Below are 24,827 nucleotides of genomic sequence, written 5' to 3'. Positions count from 1 at the left end.
TGGATGGAGCGCAAAGAATGCAAATGAAAAGTTTGTTTTTCCACAGATGTTGTTTGTGCCGGATACATTTTCATATTTGCGGGACAGTTGCTGTTGTTCGGGACTTTGAATTGAGTAATGTCTAATGGGCGAACACACACTTGGATTTTTTGCTGATAACTAAAGGGACTGCCACAAGAAAACTAATTAAGCGAGGGATTTGCCATCATAAGGTCATCAGGAAGGTAAAAGAAACAACTGCAGGGTCTATCAGTTTGACTAAAGGACTCGTTGACACTGACCTGAGCAGTCCTCGCCTGTGGATCTGCACATTTCATCTACCGAGCGAACCAAATGCAGAGAGAAAGATGCATTTGGGCAAAGCTTTACTGTTTGTCCTCCTCCTCAACTGCGCGACTTTGAGCTCATCTCTGTCAACTTGTGCCACCGTGGACATCGACCATGTGAAACGGAAGAGGGTCGAGGCGATACGAGGTCAGATTTTGAGTAAACTCCGACTGACAAGTCCTCCAGACTCTCTCGGACCGAGTAAAATCCCGTATCAAATCCAAGCGTTGTATAACAGCACCAAGGAGCTACTGGAGGAGCTCAGGAGGGATCGGCAGCAAAGCTGCGGTCAGGACAACACAGAGACAGAGTACTATGCCAAGGAGATATACAAATTCAACATGGTCTACGGACCGCCAGAAAGCAGTAAGTAATACACTTTTTTTTAGAAAGTTTCTATTGCTGTCTTGTTGAAATGCCAGTAGTAATGCACGGGTCCGTGGTGCGTAATTACGCATGAAATGGAGAGTGCACGCCTAAAGCCCATACCATTCACAATCAATAACTATGAAAATAGTCTTTCAAAAGTTAACTGCTGGACACAAGATGTTTCCTACTTCAATGTAAAGTGCATTCTCAGTGTTTGTGTCCTGGAGGCATCAAGTTGCCACATCACACTTGTGAGTAGCACACTGGACAGCAGATGGCACATAATCATCTTGTAGGTGCACGTGTATGACTCACACATGATGAATGTGAAAACAGTTTTTAAGTGTCAGACTGCACACATGTTATTATGTACAGTGAAGCTCAACATCAAAGTGAATAAACAGAAAGAAAATCTTTTTTTTTTTTTTAGTGGGAGGGGTACTTTATTATGAAATACGTATGACCCAACAGTTTTGTAAAATAACAAATGTGTCAGAGCTCTCTTGTGTTTTGTAAAACTGAACGGTGAACTAGCTGTGCACTTGGATGATGTGCTTTGTTACTGCAGCGCTCACCAACCTGTTTCAACTGTTCCAGGAAAGTCACTCTCCTCCTACTCCTGACTCCACTCTTCCTCCTCTCATTTTTTTTTTTTCCCTCCATGGATTCTGTCCTTCTCCCCAGATGTTCCCACTTCCTTTCCCGTCAGGCCCAAATGAGAGGGACATCTGCCCAGGCGGATGGGGATGCCTTTAGGAGAAGAAGTAGGAAAAGTTAACTGAGGTGGACAGGAAAAGTTAGCTGATGGAGGGACCTCCCCCGTTAGTCTGGATAGAGGCATCCCTCTCTCTCCCCTGGAGTCAGTCTGCACAGTGGGGTCCCATGGAGCCCTCGCATTCACTGACACATCATTTAGATGGAGCTTAAAGTGACCCCCACTTCCTGTCTTGGCCAGAGAATTGCCCACTCGGGTGGCCCATGAGCATGAGATCACTTACAGCACTGTTCAGGTTTAACTTTGCTAAATTGAGTGTGAAACTGAGCCGGCGTCCGTCCCCCCTAAAACCTGAATGATTCCACTGTGCCGTCATTTTGTTCCCTCTACTGTAGGTAGTAACATTTCACTGCTTGGTTAATAATGAGCTCTGTTTTGTTGGTGAAATATTTGTTGAGATTATCAGTAAAGTCCTGTAAGGCTCACATTGTTTTTACTCCAAGTGATTTGTGCTAACCCTGTATGCGGCGCTGCTATTTCCTTTATAGAAACAAAAGCTATGAGTGGAAAACTTGTGCTTAGAGGGACATGTGTCAGCACTTGAGGGAGATTCATACAGCATGTGGTCCGACTGAGTTTGGATTACTGAGAAAGTAGAATAGGATAAATGCTGTGCGTGTGTAGGAGCCAGAGAGGGCCTCATGGTCTAGGGCAAAGCCAAGACCATTGCATCACAGTCCCTTTGAAATCAACAGGTGTTTTTCAAAAGACCTATTTTCTCTCAGCAATGTTCTGTTTTGAATCTTGCAAAAATGTTTTTGACAAAAACGGTAGGCAGTAGGTGCCTTGGGTTGGTGTGGTGGTTTCATTGCTGGATTCAGAGCCACAGATGAGCTTTCTGATGCCAGACAAGATAACATACATGTACTGTATTACTAACAGTTGGATGAAGATCAGAGTTTCTTTTGACGTATTCTTTGATGCGATTAGCTGAAAAACAAATGGAAAGAGGCAGAAGGTCAATATAATAACAAATGCTGAATAGCCAGAAGTACCTTTATGTGTTTGCACTATTCAACATATCTACTTCTGAAATACTTAAAATGTCAACAAGCCAGTGAAGTTCCTAAAAACTGTTTTATTGGCATTGCAGAGTGTTTTTTAAATGTGTCCAAGATGATGTCATACTTGGAAATATATTTTTTTGTCAATACCCTGTATATCCACATCCATACAGTGAGCCTACTCTCTGAGCTGGGTAATGTGATTTTCATATGCTGGAGCAAGATGAACAGTTTTATAGATTTGCTGTGCTTCACTCTCATTCTACTCTTGGGACAATTTTCTTCAGTTAAATGACCAGCAGATTCCCACAATATAATATGGATAAAATATAGAAATGATGTGTTAATTATATGTATATATATATATATGTATATATCTCATCTCATCTTCCGTAACCGCTTATCCAGTTAAGGGTCCCGGGTATAGAATATATTAAATTTGTAAATATTCTGCATTCGCTCACATAGGAAGTAAATAACGTCCTTAACGTTTAAGTTAAAGTTTTTGGAGCAAAACTCAAAGTTTTACATATACGTGAGGATGGGAAGCTCTATTGTACCTACAGTTTTTTTTACAGTATTTAATGACAGGTGTATTTTTAAACAAACATTTAATCTTTTCTGCTTTCAGTCCTCTTAGCAATTGCTCTCCCACAAATGATGCACTTCATATGCACTTCAGATAATTTCACGTTTTTAAAAAATCAGTGTCACACAGAAGCATTCTCCCCAAATGACAGGAAGGTATAATTTGTTTCCACAACTGTTACAAATCATAGTTGAAATATAAATCACTTCTATAAGTATAATATTCATGGTTGGGTTTAAATGAATGACTCCTTTTTGTCGGTTGGGAAACATCCTGATTTGGCAGAGAGTGGCTACTTCACGTCATGCTTGAAAATAAAACAACGTTGACTTCCATTGTTTTCATCATCCAAATTGTTGCTTGGGGAACAGTCACCACTTGTAGAATCACTTTCTTTCTCTTTCGTATGGATAATAAGCCAAATGCAACAATTTTGACAAATTTGTACTGATTACAGAACCAGGCTATAGCCACCACTCTGCTCCCAGTCTTAACACCAAGCTAAGCTAACTGACTGATGGCTGTAGCTTCATATTTATCTTACACATATGAGAGTGGTATCAATGTTCTCATCCAACTCTCAGCAAGAAAGCAAATGAGTGCATTTCCCAAAATGTTGTCAAGTATTTCTTTAAGATCAAGTAAAATTAGCAGACATTGACTGAAGACATGAGACTTGTGAAGACACAGCCCCATAAGTGTGTTGCCCTTTGTGGTTAAACAGGACCAGAAGCCTGGCTTACGGAATAAAGTTTTGACTCTTGTCCAGTCACATCACTCTCTTTCCCTCGGTTAATGTGGGCAAACACACACTCACTTTTTTTGATGGTTTTTGAAGGTAAACTGTTGAACCCTTGGTGGATCTGAGGCAGCTCTGTGAACCAACACAAATCCGTGACAGGTGCAAATGAAGCAGAAAGCTGCTGGAAGACTGGCAAATTACTACATTGAGAGGCTGGACTGCAATCATCGGAAAGATTTCCTTTTATAGCATGGTACGCATACAGAATCTGGCATATGTCAATGACTGCGGTCGAGTTGTGGAGAAGTCATCATGGTCAGAAAAGGGGTTTGGGTCCAAAAAGTTGTCAGTGTGGCCGAGGGTAGCAGGGCTTTTGATACGCAGATACCAGGGCAGTGAAGTCATACTAAGCTCAATAATATTGCTATTTCAATTACAACATTTTTATTTCCACCAAATATAGACAAAATGTGTTAGGGAAACGCTGAGGAATTTTGATAAGGCAAGCAACCACACCAATCATTCAGATAAACGCAGTGCCAGCTATGAAAGAGTCAGTAAACCCAAGGTCATATTTGAGGTGTGAATGGGTTTATGAGTCTTCTAGCTTATAAAAAAAACATTTACTGTAAATCCATGCCATTATTTTCATATTAAAGTATAGCTTTATTTCTGAAGCAATATGATATATAAAAAAGTTCCCATTTCATTGCCATCTAGAGTTTGAAATAATTACATTTACTGCCAACTCAGTTAACAGAGTACAGCACCTCTTTGGAGCACCACTGAAATTACTCTGGCATCAGGCGGATACGAGTTTGTTCCAAAGAAACCCCTCGCCCAACACCCTCCTCACTCACTCTGCTAAGAAAGTTCAAAATTGTGTTGTGGATGGAGACAGGCTAAAACCGAAAGTGTTATTAAATAGAACTCAAACAAGCGGTAAATATACAATAAGGCAATCGAGTGAAAAGTAGTTTGATAACCAATTAATCTTCCAAGTTTAAGCTCCTAAATTGTAAGAATTTGCTGCTTTCCTTGTTTTCTTATTTAGTAAAAAAAAATGTTTCTTGTTACGTATTCTTTTGTGTTCATGAAACACTAACTCTTGGGCTTTACGAAATTTGGATTGGCATTTTCAGCACTATTTTCTGATAGACAAAGCGATTAGTCAAATAATAGAGAAAATAATTGGCAGATTAATTGATAGTTGCAACATTCTTTTGATGTCGTACATTCACAGCCCTAATGTCAGCTGCAGACATGAGTGTTTAGAGATATCATTTTGTTTTTGCGGTGGCCACATCTTGTTCATTTGGACATGTTGGTTTTGTACAGCATCTTACCAAAGGAGAAAATGTACAGGTTTAAATAATAAAAATGAATGATGGCTGAATTCCATTTAGCTGCTTCTGTTTGAGGTTTGTGGTTTTTCTGCATACTGGCTCACTGTCACACTGTATTGGCTTACTGGGACACTTGAATATAACAGAGCCATTTTTTCCTACTATGACAAGTCAAAATGTCTGCTGTGATAAAAATCTTTCCAGTTAAACTATTCAGCATGAAAGAGATCATAATTCAAGTATCTGTGATTATGTTGTCAAGATTCTTGTAGAATTCTGGGTCTGTCTTCGGAATTAAACTGCTTGTATTGCATCAGCCCTTGATAAGAATTTCCTAGCCTGTTCTCACACAAAACTTTTATTTTATTCTCTCTGATCCAGACGATCTGCTCTACTGCCCAAAAGGCATCACCTCTAAGGTTTTCCGCTTCAACGTCTCGGCCATGGAGAGGAACTCGACCAACCTCTTCAGAGCAGAGTTTCGAGCTCTGCGGGTGCCAAACTTAAGTTCCAAGAGGAATGAACAGCGGATTGAGCTCTACCAGGTGCGTAAAGGTACCGTTTCCTTGTCCTTATACCAAGATCAAAGGCAGAGCTCACAGTCAAGGAAACAAGGAGCTTCAAAGTCTCTTTCCTGAATTTTAATCTTTGTTATTGGATGGGTCAAATTGTCAAGAACATATCTTACAGAAGCTGGTTTAGTTGTTCTCCACCACATTATTTCAGGCCCTAATTCTCAAAGAGCGAACAAAAAGCGTGATTATGGTTGCAGGCATGCATGGGTAGCAGCCAGACCAAAAGCCAGAAGCACAAAAGGCCTGCAGAACGTTAGCAGAACCGTGACAGGGGTACTGTTAGTGCAGCGCTGGCAGCCCAGATCTAATACAGTCCTCCTTTTTGGTTATGTAGAGGTCCTTATTTAGTCCTTAAAACAGTAAGCAAAGTTAATTAAGCGGTTAAAGAGGGGCTCTGGTCTGCTGATTGACGAAATGATGCAACACACTTCTGCAGTAAGTCAACGTCATCAGGTCCCTGTTCTTCGGTTGTAATGTCCTTGGCATTAACGACTCAACATAAAACAGCTTATTGACATAAAATTAAAAACATACCGCCATATACATATACTCTGGTCAGGAGGAATGATGTCATGACAAACCCAAAAGGCCAATATTACCAATCACATGATACTACTAAAGGCAACTGCCAACAAATAACTCCAACTCAACACCAACATTTGTGCCAAACGGACATCCAAATCACATTTAATAGCAGGTTGGTTGGTGGCTACCAAGTCTGTAATTGCGGAGGAGGTTAATCTGGTGGCCAGCGTGACTAAGGGGAGAGGAATACTGAAGAGAGTTGACAAGGGTCATACTCAAGTGAGATTTACTGAGACATTTTATTTGTTCACACTTTCTTTCATAAGACATGTAAAGCATAAACGTGCACATTTGTACACATTTCACTCCAGAGACAAGTCAGGGGCTAGACTTGTAATTTAGCCGAGAGTTAATGCTACATTTATATGTTATGTGCTCCCACTGAACACACAGAGCAACCACAACCACCTTTTCAGCCATACTTTTCTACAATATTTTAATATTGTGGAAAAATAAAAGAACTATAGGTTATAAGAAAAAGAGGTTGCTTGCAGTGAAAAAAACACGAGAAAATTAACATCCAACTGCAGCTCTAGCCAACTTTGTTTTAGCTTTTAGCTTATTGTTTTGGGGTTATGGCACACTCATTTACTGTATTATTGAATATCACTGCCTTCTGCACTCCTTCCTTACCTGGCTAAAGACAAGGCTATCAGCTAGTTAGCTAGCTGGTTTAGAAAGTAGAACAAGCTAGCAGGCTTATGAGACAGATATTACCCACAAGAGGGAAAAACAGAGTGAAAAGTAGAGTGAATATTGGACTTATATTTATCAGTTTGACATAAACATGACTCCAATTGAATAAGATAAGATAAGATAAGATAATCCTTTATTAGTCCCGCAGCGGGGAAATTTGCAATGCTAATTTTGCTGAAATCTTGCTGTGATGTTCTTCCCCCAAAGGGCCAAAAAAAATGAAAAACCTGCAGATTTAAAAGCCCTGTACACATCCCAGGTGTTTTGCATTATTTTGGCTAATTAGTTGAAGGTGGGTGGAGTATGTGAAGTCATCTGATTTCATTACCCAATCAAAAGGGCTCATGCTCACAGTCCTATACAATAGTTCTTATCAGCCAAGATATGTAAACTCACCTGTCATGGTCTGAAACAATTCAAAAATGTAAAATACTCATCGACTAATTCTTATTATGTAAGGCACCAATCACTAGATACATTTTTGACCATGTTGCTTAATTCTTGTTTAGAATAGAGTCTAATGTCACATATATGCTGCAATATCAACTTTTTTTCTCTACCATCTGTTTACATGCTCAAGTCATCACATTTTAGCTCATAGCCTGATTCAATACAAGTGTTCATTACAAATGGATATTTAAAATAACAATCATAACTTTGACGAATGAGAGCTTCTTCTCATACAGAAGTGTTTGTTCTGTTCTTCATCTAATTTTGTTGAAGCTGTTTCAGTATTGAGAGATAACTTTTTAGAGTGACTATTATTATGATCGCTTGCAGATTGTGAGGCCAAACGAACACATTAGGAAACAACGCTACATCGCAGCCAAGAACGTGCTGACCAAAGGTACTGAAGAGTGGGTCTCCTTCGATGTGACTGAAACTGTGCGGGAATGGCTGACGAACAGAGGTAAGAATGTGTCCTTTGATGTTTCTAAAAGCTATGATTTATCCTTATGATCATCCCATGTTTGAACTCAGAAATTTGAGCAAGTACAAGCATTGCATTTTAAAGAGGGAGACTGTTAACTTGGGCTTCTTTTTAGAAATACTCTTTTCCAATGTTTTCTATCAGGAACTAATCTGGGTTTGGAAATCAGTGTGCACTGCCCCTGCCACACATTTAACACCAACGGTGACATCATTGACAATGAGAATGAGGTGCTGGAGGTTAGGTTTAAAGGTAGGTTTCAACAACATTTTCTCATATAGTTATTTATGCCAGGTGTTAGTTTAGCTGCAATGGATTGTGTTGCATATTCATGTGCTCCTTAGTCAAACAATATAATCCATTTATTCTTAAATAATTGAAAAAATTGTCTTAAAAGCTATTAAAGTATGGTTTACTTTGTTGATGAATGTCTTTATATTGTTGCCTTATTCAACTTTTGCCTCTGGAGACTAAGAATCAATTTAAAAAATGTTGTTTGTGGTTTTCATTTATACATTGTGTAAAAGAATGACAATTGTATGCTCAGATCGACGGAAATTACAAAAGAAAAAAAAAAGTCACTAAATAGTTGGTTTAAGTGCATCGTGTTTATAATTAAGGTGTGGATGGAGATGAGGAGCAAAGTCGCTGGGATCTGGATCACCCGAGGAGGAGGAAGGACCAGTACATGCCTCACCTCATCCTCATGATGATCCCACCACACCGCCTGGAAGCTCAGTCCACACGCCGACGCAAGAGAGCGCTGGACACAAACTACTGTTTCTCGTAAGGGATACACGGATGATCTTTAGCAATAGTGTACGATGTTAATACATTTAGTCTTTGGGTTAAATCCTTCACTTTTCTTAATAACAAAATTTTGAAAGGCTTGTGCTTATTAGTCTCATTCTTATTATATAATATGCATCAGCTTATACACATATTGTAATATCCCAAAAAAGGTGCCTCGAAATACTGTATCTGGTATTGCCAACATTTGGCCATGAAGTTATCTAATATTTGGAGCACCATTACGAAATTACTTTTTACGACCATTGCGACTAATTGAACCATTGCTATGCGTCCTCATCACAGAAACACGGAGGAGAGCTGCTGTGTTCGCCGGCTCCACATTGATTTCCGTCGTGACCTGGACTGGAAGTGGATCCATGAGCCCAGTGGTTACGATGCCAACTACTGCTCTGGGCCCTGCCCTTACCTGAGGAGCTCGGACACAACACACAGCTCGGTAAGAAGCACTGATAAGGGATGTAAAAAACAAGAGAGTTCTTGAGAGCTCGAGACCAACTGAATTTGGGACCACTGCTTCCAAATAGGAGTTTTTTTCTTTCTTTTTTAAGTGCTGAGTGTTAACTTTTGTTTGCTTTGGTTCCAAAACACACATGCTCTACATGGTTGAGTTTGAACACCACTGTGTCTAACAAACACTTTTAGTCTAGCAGACAGCATTTTGTAGACATTAATCTCACTGAAAATTTGGAAAAAGTTTATAAAAATTTGACAAATTGTTTATTTTGTCACCAATAAGTCCCCATAATGAATGTGTCGCATTGTTTACAGATACTCATAGTCGAGCTATCGCACTAATTCAAACTAGCAAGCTTATTAATACAATCTCTCCTGTGTGCTTCCCAATAGCTGCTGAGCCTGTACAACACTCTGAACCCGGAGGCATCGGCCTCCCCCTGCTGTGTCCCTAAAGACCTGGAACCCCTCACTATACTCTACTACTCTGGACGGACCCCAGTAGTGGAGCAGCTCTCCAACATGATTGTCAAGTCTTGCAAGTGTAGCTGAGAAGACGTGAAAGGCGAAGTAGTACGGCAGGATTTTACTAGGTACTGACGAAAACCCATGCTCGGTGACTTTTGGACTCTTAGCTGTGACAAATACTTTACCTGACCCTGTGGCCTCGTGGCGTAGATCTGAACATCACTCTGGAGGACGCACAACTTTTTTTGAGGACGCAGATTTTTCCTAAAAACTTGAGGTCATCATTTTTTTGTAGTTGCGTATTTTTTCCCTTCCAACTCTGGATGACAAGTAGTTATTTTTATCTTAAAAAGTCCAAACCAAATGTCAAAGCCTGCACTTGAAATATTTCCCTCTAGATTTGGGAAGGTGGAAAACACACCCAAAGCTAGATTGCAGGCAGCCCTTTAAAAATTTAAATTTGCATAAACAAATCGGGAGATGCCTCAAGGACAATGAATGAAAGAGTCTTATTCTGTGGTTTATTTTTCTGCTTCAGAGTTTGAGCAAATAGGCCATAAAGTTATAATATCTTAATTGTCAGTAGAGCAGTTTTCCTGTCTCTAGCCGTGGAGTGATATTGTCAATAGTCACAAATATAGATTGTGCTCTACCGAACGGTCGAAGAGTCCTTTCAGGCTGGAATTTACCTTCACCTTGCCTTAGGTTCCCTTCCCTTCAAACAGTGGACATTATCTTCAAACACAAAAGGAGAAAAGGACAGACTTGCTGCTGTATCCAGAGCCATAGCTGTGGTCAGGGAAAAGGAGAGCTGAGAGAATGCCTGCTGGATTTGCAATGGAAAGTGAATGAACAAAGAAGTTGAGCCAAGCTTTTTTTTTTTTTTTTTTTTTTTGGCCAGCCAGTAGTAATGGCCTTCTTTTTTCTTTTTTTTATATTTGCGGTGCATCTATTGGAATGGATAAAAGAAGAAGAAGAAGAAGAAGAAGAAAAAGAAGAAGAAGAAGAAGAAGAGGAAGAGGAAGAAGAAGAAGAAGAAGAAGGGACCTGTATGGAAGCAAAGAACTGTGATGGATACAAGCCATGAGCACACTACCATTCACTGGAAGCTCTCATCTCTAACAGGTTCAAAATTATTTATGGGACATCAAAGAATATACTGGAAAATAACTTGTGTTATGCAACAGTTTTTTTTATTGGATTTCTTTGACATGAATGGCAGATTTGGTCTGTTATGCAACTTGTCATATAGTGATTGTTTCATTAACTGGCACAAAAATCAACATTATCTCCATCGGTGGAAACACTTTTATATTAAACTAAGGGTACTTTTACATTTCCTTGTGATTTTTGTCCAATAAGTTTGACCTGTTGTATGTGATCCAGTATATGTTTGACTTAAGTCTCATTGTATTAAAAGGTGACTGTCCCCAGAAAGTTAAATCAGAGCACTTTTCTCCAACAATAATAGGAAATTGCGTGTCATTTAAAATGCAGTGTACTTCTTTACTCTCCTATCAACTCACCCGTCACCCGTCACTCCAGCCAGCTGACAAAGAAGTGTGTAGTTCCCAAAAACACTGCGGTCTTTCATTCCCTCTGCTCCGTCTGTTTGTTTAGGTGCTCCTTTACAGTGTGGCCCTAATGGAACAAAAAAAATTAAAAGGGAGGGGAAAAAGTCATTACATTACAGTGGCTGGATGTACAGTTAGACCTCATTTTACTCTGAGTGAGGAGAACGATTCTGAATCCCTGTGCTTTTTGACATTCGCCCAGTTAGACTCATCTTTTAGGTGACGTTTTATGCAGTAATATTGTTTGTTTGACTTGTTGATTGTGATTGTTATTAAAAACACAACATGCAAAATCTGTATGAGCCCTTTGTAAGTCTTCAGAATCACTCCAGCTTTGCATTGCATTTAGTAGATAATCAAGTGTAATAGATCTGTAAAAACACTTAACTCCAAATTAGGAAATGATGAATTTACCAATTGGTCTTGTCTGCCATGTTGAAATGTCATTTAAAAGGCTTTTTTTTTTTTTAAATAATGCTTTGGTTCCATACGAACATACTTTTTCTAACTTGAATCTCACAGTCCCACCTGTTTCCTGCGTTTTTTTTTTTCTTTTTTCACCAGAGTAATAAATTCAACTCCTTTTTCTCTGGAATTGTTGCTTGAGAGCTTTCCCAGGCAAAAAGCAATTACTTTTATTTTCAGTACATATTAATGTGCCGACATCACCTTATGTTCGTATTGTTCATGAGTGCTAAATCACACATACAACTGAGACACATATCTAGCATTTGGCACCACTTTCATAACACCCTTTTATTCATCAGGAAGAGCACTCCAATGGACCCTTTGACCTTTGGAAAAGAGTTGCAGAATATCAGGACCAAAACAAATGTATTATTTCCTAACATACTAACATTTGAAACTGAATCAATGTTTTACTAGAAAGTAAATCCATTGCACGTTTATCCATAAATTACTAACATAGAAACTGCAAACTTTCTATTTTGAAAGTGAGAAACTCATGACCTGAGTTTATTATTTGTAGATGCATTCACCTTTATTAATGAAAGGGGGAAAACAGCTTGGTCCTGCCTAACCCTAACCCAAATGTTGTTCTTAATAATGTCTTATCATTGGTCTATACATCATTACTAAATATTTCATTAACCACTAATAAAGCCTTATAAAGCCTTTATTAAGGGTGCTGGAAGCATGCATATTTATGTAATTGTCTCTACTGGCCTGGCAATCAGTTGCACAGATTTTGGTGGTGGTGTGGGGGTCGGGGGTGGAGAGAGAGATGGGGTTGGGGGGGGGGGGTTTGAGCTAATATGGACTGACAAGTAGCCAGAGAGAATTCCCTTTCTCTGTGTGCCCGTTATTGTTCCCTGTCACAATCAATCAGAGATGAACCATGATGGAAACACAAAGACCAGAGGGCATGACGAGGTCTAGAAACAGAGGCCGGGCTTTAATGGCTTTGCAGACAGCCCTGTACTAACAAACACACATTACTGGTAAAGAACAGCCGTCGCCCCATGCATGATCGACTTTTAACCTTCAGCAGAAGCCAACAGAAGTCATGCTACTTTCATACATTTACGTCCACCATTTGTCCTTGCTAAAAATGTTCAGCAATGTTCTCGTAAGTTTAACATCACATAACTGCTCTACAACTTCATTTCGCCGTCTACTTCTTCAAGTCAGCAAATGCTACCAAAACGGGGGCGGTTGTTCACTAGTTGGACTCCCAGCAAGAGTAAAAATAATATAGCTGATTCTTACAGACTATCTTTTCCCATGTCGGTGTAATGGAAGCAGGCTGAAGGGTGAGCGATGGCAAGGCCTTTTCCTAACAAAGGCAGGAGCTTGGCTTGGGTCTTTCAGTTCGTGCAAGGAGTCATTTTGGCTCACATAGCGGCTAGCCACATTGTTCAGCAAAACACCACACAGGCAGCATGAGGCTCACAGGGAGAGACATACAGTGAAGCTTATGCTGCAGTGATGGGACATGTTTGTCAAATGTGGGACAGAGTGGTTGTCTTAATATATATATACAGTTTTTAGCTGTATCAAGGATGGCCCAAAAAGAACTGAAGCAAGCAAATCTCATCTCCTCTGGCCTCTCTTATCTAATTGCATACATCTTTCTGCTGAGTCGTGGCTTTTCATTCATAGCACTGAAGGATGATTTGAAGATGCAGATAAGGACCATTTTCTAGGGGCATGCTGACCACCATCATCCCCAAACCTGCAATAAAGCCATTTCCAGCTCCGAGCTACCGGATGAGCGAGGCCATAATCTGATTGGAGTTCAGGGTCCGTTTCTGGGTTGTGAATCGGGGCTTTCTCAGAACTTGTGCTCTTCCAAGACTTTACCAATGATGAATTGCATGACACGTAAATGCACAGAGGTTTGGAAAACTGTGTCTGCTGCTATTCCCTGAGCAGATTAACAGATGTGGAGGGAGAAAAAAGAAAGAAATTGAGAGGGGGAGGTGAGAGACAGACACAGAGAGGGAAAGTAAGTGTGTGTGTGTGTGTGTGTGTGTGTGTGTGTGTGTGTGTGTGTGTGTGTGTGTGTGTGTGTGTGTGTGTGTGTGTGTGTGTGTGTGTGTGTGTGTGTATGTATGGGGGGGAGAGAGAGAGAGAGAGATAGAGAGAGAGAGAGTCCTCAAAAGGACTGTTGCTGCAATAAAATCATCAGGTCACATCAGACCAGTTCTCAGGCCCCAGGGTGGAAAGAGTTGTGTAATTCAGCAATTGGGAGAGCACACACACACACACACACACATGCACGCGCACACACATGCACGCGCACACACACACATATATATACAAGTGAAGCCAGCAGCCATAGTTACTGGAAAAGAGTGAAGGGGTGAACAAATATGTAAACACATATCAACTTCATAGACCTTTATAGCTAAACAAATGAATGGGAGGTCTGGATCAAACTACAGCATTATATTACAGAAGAGTGTGTGTTTTTCGTGACAGAGGGATGGAGTGTGCATGTGGCCGGAGGGAGGGAAAATAGAGACTGTGTGAGAGAGGGAGAGAGAGAGAGACAGAGACAGTGTGAGATTATCATTTGCACACCCTTAAAATCAGGATAGGATATAATGTCAAATTTATTACTCTGGGAAGATACAAGCCAAGTTGGCCAGTTTGAATTACGTACAGTAAAGAACTGCTGGTTAAGACATAGAGCAGCGAGAAACGCCAGAAAGGTGAAACTGTGGTCCTTACAGCGACAAAGTAACTTTTGAAATAGTTAAAAAAAACTTTTGTCAATCTTGAGTCTAATCAAAAGGTATTCAACACAAAGCAGCCTTCCTCAATTCCATAGCCGCATTAAGACTAGGGCTGATCTAGACCTAAGAAATTCTTAGTTGACTAACGCTCATTAGTTGATTTCAATAACTGATCTGTTAAACGGAGTTGCTCCACAAAACAATTATGCAAAAGCACCACTTTAAATCTTGTGTTTACCAGAGATGTGCTCATTAGTTTCTTGGAAACAAAGTAATTCAGCTTGAAAAAAAAGCATAAAATCTTAGTCGCCCCAGAGGGAGAAGCACTAATTCAGAATGATTTAAGTCCGGCATTAAAACATTTTTAGATTTTAAATGTTTAATATTACCAATCCAGCGACACAGCGGGGTTATCATTGCAGGGGGGCTCCTCCCAAAATGTTGAATCCAGCTCAGCTTTGACTGCACAGCAAGATGATGTCATCTGATAAGGCACTGTGTTGGCTAATCAATTACATACAAGCGCACATTTGTGTTTGATTAAGATTTTATTGTCAATGGTACCTTTTTGGCATCTGATGCCCTTTAAGGCAATAATCTGTTACTTGAACTGAACTATCTTTTCTTAGGTGTTTTGTCTCTACAGCCTTACTTGGTCTGGTATGACCAGCAGCTTATATGGTGGCTAATGTTAGCACAATTAAGGTGGACAGAAATCAGTCTACAGGCTGCTACAGGCAACCGAAATGGGGAAGGTTTTACTTTTAGGTTACAATCTGTTCACCTATTGGCAATAAAAAAAGATTAATACATGTAAAAAACAACATTGTAGCAATACAATGTCTGCTAGCAATGTTTTTATGGTTATGTTTGGCACTGAGAGAAAGATGATTAAAAGAAAGAAAGTCAAGGTTTCTTAACCTTATGCAAAGTGTTTTTTGTGGCCCGAACCTGACCACATGTGGTGTGCAGACTGTGAACCCCAGTCCCCGGTGTCACAGTCCAGCATTTAGTGAGTTTAGTCGTATATAAATGTTATTTATCGGGGTTGTGAAACTGTTTAGCAAAAGTCTTGCTTTAATTTGGGTCTTTTACGACATTATCAAAAACACAATATTGTCCTTTAGCAGCTTTCAATCTTTAAATAGTAACTCTGTAAAATAATGTTGTTACTCATCATGTGACCACCAGGAAGACATGGTCACAAATACAAAAACAATCAAACTGCACAGCATCGTGACAGTAAAACAATAAGAAGGCCTCCTTTGTTTAAGGAATCTGTGCAACACTGCCAACATTGGGGTTTAGGTTTCCTCTAGCTCTTTTATTTTGTCTCTGTAGCAGTAAACACCTTCTCCATTTACATCAAGTTATAGGCCCTGATGCTTTACCCACTGCTTTATAAACCCTCAGAGCAACATGAGGACTGAGGATAAAGCAGGACGGCTGCGTGGCATTTAAAGCATCCTGTATGTGTGTTCAGCTGGACTGGCGGGAGTCTATGCTCACACATGCTCATATACGGGAGAAAAAGAGCATCTTAAATCATGTGGACACCTGAGCGGCAATTTTCGTCGGATTACCCTCTAGGCAATGGTTACACCAGCTTTCTCCTCCATCCTCATCCCAGAAGTGCAAACCAGATTGATGAGGGAAGTCATATCCTTAACAGCCTCCTATACAGCTGCCTACACTCAAACAGGTAATGGAGACCGTGTCAGCAGGGCGCTTTCTCCTGCACAAGCTCCAAAATGAGGACTTAAGTGGTTTTGCTAAGTTTATTATCTTTCTGCCTGTCTGGGCATACTGTATGTTCTCACAGTAACTCGGGATCAAACTGGTGAAAACAGCTATGCAGCTGTCTCTCAACGAAGAACAAGAGATTTATGTCCCTTGGATAAAGGCTAAGGAACGCAAAGCGTAAAAGTCACCAAGTCAATAAGCTGCGAGAGGCCCCAGCAGATGTAAGAAAAGCTGAAAATAAATGCTTTCTTGACCACACTTGCATTATGTGACCTTTCCTTAAAGGAACAGTGTGTAGCATTTAAGAGGATCTAGTGGCAAAAATGGAATATAATAATAATGGTTTTTTTTGTGTTTAATCACCTGAAAATAAGTGTTGTTGTGTTTTGTTACCTTATAATGAGACATTTATATCTACATACGAAGCAAGTCCTGTTCAAGGGGCCGGCTGCCTTCCGTCTACGGTAAACCAGAACAGACAAACCAACCCGATTCGGCTTCCTGACCGTCATCAGAAAACACAGTGGGGGCATTGTTTTGGTCTCCAGGGCCGGAGAATAAAATCTAGGAAACCGCTGTTGGTCTTGAGGAGCTGTAGTATTTATTTCTGCACAAACTGCAACTTCCACTATACAATTACTTGAAATCCTTAACGCAAGTAACAATCTGCTCTCTTTGTCTTGCTTCATCGCTCACTTTTCACTAAACACACCCTGGCTCGGCTATTCTCCAAGTAACCTCTACTCTTACAACAACCGACTCTAGATAGGGCCATTCGGGTTTTCAAGTTCTTGCGTCGGCCACCACAGTTTTCCTACACACTTGGCACACGGGAGAAGTTTTAACTGGTTGCAATCTGCAACCTCCGAGCTTGATGACCCCTCATCCAACACAGTGGACCTTTTAGAAAATACTGGAAATACCAACAAGCCTACTGCCTTTTGATTTATACATTATATGTTGCTTAGAATATGGCATGTTTTTTGTCTTTTTCATATATTATGGGGGGAAATGAGTTTGCATCCTGGAAAACAGAGTACATGCATGGATTGAATTAGTCAACAGATAAAAAGTACAAAAGAAAGGAAATACCAACTGTTCAATACAGATGTCCGCGCTCGTCCCTTCAGATGGTGAAAACCTCATTCAATGGCGGAATGTCCTGCAGAAAAAGCTGTCATGCCAGCATTGGCAACATCTGCCTACTCTGCATAGCAACCCCTAAAAAAATCTGGCAATATCGGAGAAGCACTTCAAGAGACGGACAGAAATGTTGCTAATAGTTTAGCCTTCTGTTCACAGCAGTAGCTTGGGGCAAGTATAGCTTTCTCTCCATCTCTTTCACAGTTTACCATTCTATGAGAGCTCACAGCTACGGTTAACAGAAAGCTAAACTATTAGCCTTTTCCAGAAAACTACCATGGGGTACCACTTGAATTACAATGTGCTGAAATGTAATTATGGAATTTTTGCCCAATAATGCCAAAAATAAACTGCGTCCCCCAGCTTTAATGTTGGTAGAAGAGAAAGTCTCCATGTGTTTCATATATTGTAAAGTTTGGAATATAACTGAATAAATGAAAACCAGGTATTTCCTAAAATATTATTCAAACGGATACAGCAGAGGATTTCACAACTTAATGTTCTGCGACTTTGTAATAAAACCTAATATAATATGCATCGCCTACTATTCTCCAGGTGCAGTTGAAGTTGGTGTAAAGTGCCTTTTCCAGCCCAATTGTCAAAGTCTACATTTAAATTTGGACCAGGTGCATTCAACTTTCATGGGCTGTTCTTGGACTATTGTTGCCACAGTTGGGCTTCAACACAAGCTGTTAGACCAATTGATTATTAGGCTTTTAAACCAGGAGTGGAACATTAGGCTTCCAGTGATAATGAGCCATCAAAACACAGTCAGAAAGTATCCTTGGTCTGGTACAGTTTGATAAAAGCAACAAACTTAAAAGTTTTCCAACTGAAGAAAAGTTTTTCAGTTTTAACAATATCTTAACTGTTCAGCCTGCAAAAAAACTGCACTGTTGGATTTTTTTTGTCCGTTAATGTACACAACCTAATGCCAAGATTACTCAACAAAAGCGGAAAAAGTCAAATTTGTACATCTCTAATAACGTCGCAATTACTCTTGTATTAGTAACAAGATATTTCAGCCTTGGTGTTGCCGAGTAACCAGCAGAAGCAAAGACATGCTGTTCGTCCACAAAGTCAATGAGAAACATGTTTGGTTTGTGCCTCCCCATTAATCTGCACAAGACCTCATGACTCTTTTGGCTGGCAGCGCTCCATAGGCGACAGGCTGTCTCACACAATGTGTTTGTGTGTGTGTATGTGTGTATGTGTGCTGTAATGTACAGCAGGCCTAAACTGCTCCACGGAAGACTGCACTTATATGTGTGTGTACGTGTGTGTAGAGGCTATATTAGGGGGTTGGGCCTTCATAAATAAAGGTGCAGTTTCATTTATAGGGTCCACATCCCAAACCAAGGCGGACCACTTTGCTACAATAACACTATTCTACGTGTCTTAAGCTACTTGTATTGGTGACATGCATGCTTTAAAACGCTAGTCTGAAACTAATTATGACACAGCCTTTGGGAAAAACGCTAATGTACCACTTCTGTCCAACCTCCACAGTCTGATGTGGAGTAGCTAGTAAAACCTACAGTAGCAGGAAATACGTGCTGTCTTGTGATTTTCCGCTGATTATCAAAATCCATGATTGCTTTGTAATCAGAAGAAAAGCCTCACAAACTGTGCAAGAGTGGAATTCAGTCCTGGAAACGTAGTAGCAAGCTAGCAACAGGCTGATGACAGCAAAACCATGCTCGCAGACATACATCTACTTTTCGGTTAATGGGACAAAATTTAATTGAAAATGTTATGGGTTTTTTTAAGATTTTTTATTTTTATTGTATAATATGTTGTATTTATTATCCGTTTCTATGTAATTGAGCTGCTGCAACACCCGAATTTCCCCCATGGGGATCAATAAAGGAATATAATAATAATAAGATTATGACCTTGATTTTAAAGCATTTGGTGTCTATATAATCTGCTGGAATGATTTCCTTGTAAAGGGACTTAAAAGTGAAATCCTTTACATACTATTTTAAATTACAGTGGGTTTACAAGAGAGGTGCTACCACAGTATCAGCTTGTCTACTTACGACAAACTGGACTCTATGATTTACACCTTTACGCCAATGGGTGCGATGGAGGTTTGTGTACGTCATGCGGTAGCGAAATCCGATAAAATCGCTAGTGTGCGAGTGATCCGTTGACTCAAGCATGTAGGATTTATAATCTGTAACTCGCTATGATATTTAAACAAACATTGCATAGTTGTCAAGCCACATCCTGTTGTCACTGTAAACAAAAACTAATATGGGCAGCCCCTCTCACGTTCCCAGTACATGCTCCAACACACCACAATAAGATTTGTACTTGGCAGGCTGAATTCTTAAATACAGTCACTGATGTCCTGATGGAAATGGCCTCACAAGGAGTGACCTTTTGTCTAATGAAGGTGTTTCCAGTGAAATCAAATGCCTCTAAACAAACTGTTGCTGGTCCAGTTTCTCTGTTCTCTAAAGTTCAGATAATCTAATGTGTCCAGATGGCTAAATCGGATGAGTAAACAAAGTAAGACGTCGTCTTCCTCTGTCACCACTATTCACCCCTCCATCTGCAGACCCCGATGCGATTTCCCTTTGTGTTCCCATCCAAATAAAATAGCGGTTTCACTGTGGCTGTAAATGGAGCTGATCAGCTGTGTTTTGTTATGTTTGCAAAAACGCAAATAACAAACATCCTTTTAGTCAAGCTGCTGGCCGTCCAACGGTCAACTTCTCCAGCCCAGCGACTAACATGTTTTCTTTATTACACAGCTTAACGTCTAAATTAAGTTTTATCTTTTCAGCACCGCAAACATAATCAGTGTAATAGGAAACAGAAAAACCCACCCTGCGTTAAAAAACAAACGTTTTACCATTAGAATTTCCAAAGATGGAATAACAAATAACATTTCCACTTGAGAAGCTTCATTGAGTTATTCAGCTAATTTAATTAATTTCTCAAGTCAGTAATTTAATTTTAACGGCATTGTGTTTTCACTTACTCTTTGGCATATTTAAAAAAGATCCAATAACCTCAAATGCTCAGATTTACCAAATGAATACTGCCAACCTGCCAAGCATATTGATGAGTTTCAATTTTTTCTCCCAATAACAACATGCTCAAAATGAGCTGTCATAGTAACAATAAAAGAGGTGACAAACAGCCGTTTGTATCTTACCCGCTCAAGTTAGTTTGCTAGCATTGTTAGCTATTTCAGTGGTTGGTGGATGCACAGGATTGGAAATATAGGAAAACACAAGTTTAGTTGAAATTTTGGAGGACTACATGAAAGTTTTGTTTCAAATCTCTGTGAGCAAACCTATGATTACCCAAACTCCCTTTCCTACATAGCACACGAGTAACTGGGTCAGAGCTGTGAGAGAGTACAGTCTAGTCCTCGCATTTCATTTTTGTAGGTTATTTAACAGTGGAAGGTTATTTGGGTACTAGTGGATTTTTCCTGTGCATGTTTCATTTATTTAAATTGTGAAAAATACCCCCACAATGGTGTATTTTACTAGTGGCCTAAAGACAACAAAGTTGGCTTATTTAGAAGGAATTGAGAATAATAAAACAATATTCAAAACTAGTAACTAATATTTGCAGCAGTATTATATCCAAACCATGCAGGAAGAGCATCAGCGGGCTGTCGTGACATTAGCATTTAGTTGGTTTATTCAAATTTCCAGAATGATTTGCTAAACGGGCTCACAAGTTTCCAGAGTACATTCAGTTTGCACGCTAGCAGGCTCTCTGCTCTCTGTCTTCTCTTCTACAGTATATTTATAGTGTCAGCACTGCTAATTTTAGTTTGTACGTGAGGCGTCGAAGAGAAAATACATGTCATTACATACACTGCTGAAGATAAGCAACACTTTGTCACAGTAAGAAAAACAGCAGAGTGAGTTTGTCTACAATGAATTGAAGTTGCAAAGACACCATTGTCACCACAGGCAGTTTGTTGACAGCTATCTTTGATTACAGAATACTTGCATGTACATTTCATACTCATTTTCTTAAACAAAATACACAGACGCCTCAAACCTTAGTTGAGATTTTGTACAAATTAGAGATTACATTATGCCGAGAAATCCAAGAATACCTGTTTTTAAACCTCCCAGCACCGCCTACATAACATTTGTAGATCTAACTATGAATTTTGAAAAGTCAGTAATGACAGAAGTTCATGGTGGTTCAGGATGAGACTTAATCCACTGTAATCTTCATAACATTTTATATCTTATAACCTGCCATTAGCCAGCACAGTTTCACATGGCCTCTGTTTTAGTTAATCGACCTTTATACATGGTTTACTGTACACTTGCAATTAGCTTTTCCCAAACCTTCCTTTTAAAGCTTAAAGGTGTTTGTGTCGTTATGACCGCCAGCAGGAAACGTTTCCATGCACGCCTTTGCAACATCACATATGCTTGAGCGGGATTTGGTTTTTATTTTCAGCCTTGACAATTACACCCCGTCTCCCTTGATTACTGTACGTCCGATCGGTCATTCATCTTTCATCAGTTGCTGTAAATGTAGGCAGGAACTCCGGGGTTGAACTATTTTAAAGTCCCACTAATGCAACGATCTCTGCTTCTGGCTTCGTTTTCACTCCATCCATTACAATCTGATAAGAAATCAAGTCTACTAAACAAAAGATGGAGATCTAAGAGCAATCCTCCCTCCTTTCAGGAAATAAAACTGTCCAGAGACAAATGAATTTATAGGGAAATGTATCAGGGAATTTCCAGAGAAGAATCCCCCTGCCCCTTTAGCTTATCTTAAAATCATCTGTCCTTTGCCAAGAAACGCTTTAAGGAGTCTGCTATTCCTTAGAATAAGTGTTGTGACTTTATGGCAAAGTTGAGGTCTGTGTTTGAACTGTTTCACCAGCAGATCTACAGTGTTTCAGTGCCCGCTCTCTCAGGGGGGTTGCAAGAACATCTGTTATCATTTTTTTACTTTTAATGACATAATGTTTTAATACGGGGTTCAGGCTTCACCCATACCTCCCGACACACACTGATTCACCAGCCTTTTTTTTTTTAAATGAACAATTGAGCCAGCAGGTCAACCATCAAACAGCAAGAAAATTACAAACCTTACTGTGCAGTCAAAGAAACTGGTACCTCATTTTAACATTGATTCTGCAGTCTGGTCTTAGGTCACTGTTATTGCATGATTGATAAACCCAGGCCCCTTTTTTTTTTCTTTCCAAGTAAAACTCTTTAATCTATAGGCAACCAAATCCAGGCCTTACCCCACCCAACATATTGTAAAGCATGAGTCAGAAAGTAAACAATATCTGTGGAGAAATTCCCAGCAGCGGTAGTCTTCCCATACATTCTGGGTGGCACTGACATTCAGGCGTCTGTTGGTCCACTGGTGGTTTGCTTACTGTTGCTATCAGACAACATTTATCAGATGGATTTGATAAATTAATCCCCAGGCACTGCTTCTCTTCCAAATGTTAGGCCTCACACAGAGCTTGCTGTGCTTGGAGGCAATCATATGCAAACATGTTGTGGTTTTACTGATATGCTTTGAGTCAAAAATGTGTCAACTCGCTAATACGAGCTAAAGTATCAAAGAAAATAAAACCACAGTCTTACATAATCACAGCCCCTCTGCACTGATCAATCACAGCTATTCAGATGTGACTGGGAGTGGATCCCACATAAAGATTGCAATTTCAGGCTGAAGCATTGAAAATTAAGGAGCACAGCGCCAGAGCTGCTGGGGAATTTTTTTTTTGATAGAGAACATAATCTGGAGAAGTTGTTAGAGACAGTAAACGTGCAGGTTTATCTCAGCCCAGAAAAATGATCCAGGTTGTCCAGCGGTGTCACCGGGCTCTCATTAGCATGTAGCTGCTCACCGTTTCTTACCTCAGGGGATCAGGGGTTGCATGGCCCCTCATCTGGCTCTGATTTACAACAATGAAGGTGGAAAACATTTTTTTCCCTCCCCCCCTATTTAAAGAGAACAAAAAAAAGCTCTCATTTCGACACTCTCTCTCTCATTTCAGCTTCTCAATTAGCTTTCTTGGACTGTCAGCTTTTTGGATGCTTTCAGTTAAAGGAGGTTACATGAACTCAACCATGCAATTGCCAATTGAATCACTACTTAATGCCAAGAATTTACAACAAAAAAAAAGGGAAAAGGAATTCAATTTCATGTCCAGCTTTCATCTTCAGAAAAAGATCTATTGCTGTATATAAAAGTCAACTGTACGGGGTTATGTGACACACATTATGGGACACATGAGTAATGTATCGCTTTGAGGAACTAAGAATAACCTTGTGAGAAATAACCCATTTTCTTCTTATTTGTATCACAATTTGAGCCCTTCACTATTCTTAATGGGTTGTTTTTTTGCCAATCGCGATCTCATGGACAAAAAAAAAGAGTTTTGCTCAGAGAGTAAACAGAAACTAAAAGTATTTATGCTAACTACAGACACGGTTTCCTGTTTGCACTCTCTGTCTTATGATCCCAATTCTAAATTGTGCCATATGTTCCAAAAATTACTTTTTGTAAAAGCACATCCAGCAAGACCTAGAGTTAAAAATAGACACCAGGGAAATTTGGAGGTTGTTCAGGTATGTTGTTGGTTAGCTTCATATGGTAGATCCATTGAAGCCTCTCCGTAATGATCAAGTATATCTACAGATGTGGTTGAAGAACAGATTTATAACAGACTTGTGTTGGGATTCTTTGGCTGAAATCCGATTAGATGTTAATCTTAAACTCATAGCCATTACTGACAAATGTATATGGTGCTTTTAAAAAACATAGAAATTGTGAAAAAAAGAGGGAATTAGTCTCATGAATCAAAGTCTGAAAATATGTGAGGGCTGACTCCAAGTGGTTGTGTAAAGCTTTAAATGCACATGCATAATACATACAGACTTTACCATTAAGATTTATTTCTTAAAAGGATTGGTTAAACATTTTGGGAAATGCTTTTTCGCTTTCTTACTCATGTTTGTGCTTTAGAGCCTGGCTATAGCCGAGAGTGGGTTAGCTTAGCTTAGCATGAAGACGGGAAGGAGGCGTAAACAGCAAGCCTGTCTCTGTCTTAAGGTAAAAAAAATCTAACTTAACTACCAATATATCTAAAGCTCACTTATGAACACAATATATTACATTTATTTTAGGTGCTAGCAGGAGGTTGAACTTTGGACGAAGCAAGGCCAGCAGTTTCCCCTTCATTTTTTATTCTAAGCTAACCAAGCTATCTTCATAGTTGGATTCAAACCAGAAGAATAGTATCACTCTTTTCACCTAACTTTTAGCAATAAAGTTAATAAATGTAAATCACAAAAAGGCTAAATATTCCTTGAAAGCTCACCTTCCTTAATAGGTTCATTTTTTACTATGAGGGTTTGGTCTAATAAATGTGAAGTATCTACAGAAACAGTGAAGAGTTCAGTTTGCAAAAGCACTCATTGCTGCACAGTATAGATGTCCTTTTTTTATGGATAGTAGGAATATTGGCCA

The 24,827-nt window shown here is 39.6% G+C and overlaps 2 protein-coding genes across 2 annotated transcripts in view; one reads left to right on the top strand and one right to left on the bottom strand.

Moving 5' to 3' along the window:
- The window catches only part of esrrgb (estrogen-related receptor gamma b), a 116,131-nt gene that overhangs the window by 71,800 nt on the left and 19,504 nt on the right, over positions 1 to 24,827 (bottom strand). The window contains exon 2 of the mRNA XM_054618028.1: positions 11,200 to 11,314. Within this exon, the coding sequence (XP_054474003.1) occupies positions 11,200 to 11,314 (115 nt within the window). The remainder of the gene's footprint in view (positions 1 to 11,199; positions 11,315 to 24,827) is intronic.
- Positions 224 to 11,272, top strand: LOC129106805 (transforming growth factor beta-3 proprotein-like). Its single transcript, XM_054618030.1, has 7 exons — positions 224 to 693; positions 5,534 to 5,697; positions 7,789 to 7,918; positions 8,084 to 8,191; positions 8,560 to 8,725; positions 9,035 to 9,188; positions 9,599 to 11,272. Exons 1-7 carry the CDS (start codon positions 348 to 350, stop codon positions 9,755 to 9,757), a joined length of 1,227 nt encoding a protein of 408 aa, XP_054474005.1. The 5' UTR covers positions 224 to 347; the 3' UTR covers positions 9,758 to 11,272.

This window comes from Anoplopoma fimbria, chromosome 18 (assembly GCF_027596085.1).
Source record: "Anoplopoma fimbria isolate UVic2021 breed Golden Eagle Sablefish chromosome 18, Afim_UVic_2022, whole genome shotgun sequence".
In the NCBI taxonomy this organism is placed as follows: Eukaryota; Metazoa; Chordata; class Actinopteri; order Perciformes; family Anoplopomatidae; genus Anoplopoma; species Anoplopoma fimbria.
Note: the sequence above shows the minus strand (reverse complement) of the source record. Positions and strands in the feature narration are given on the sequence as shown.

Coding starts and splice junctions, on each gene's coding strand:
- LOC129106805 (XM_054618030.1), top strand. CDS start 348: ATGCATTTGGGCAAAGCTTTACTGTTTGTCCTCCTCCTCAACTGCGCG. Junction 5,698..7,788: donor AGCGGATTGAGCTCTACCAG/GTGCGTAAAGGT, acceptor GATCGCTTGCAG/ATTGTGAGGCCAAACGAACA. Junction 9,189..9,598: donor CGGACACAACACACAGCTCG/GTAAGAAGCACT, acceptor GCTTCCCAATAG/CTGCTGAGCCTGTACAACAC.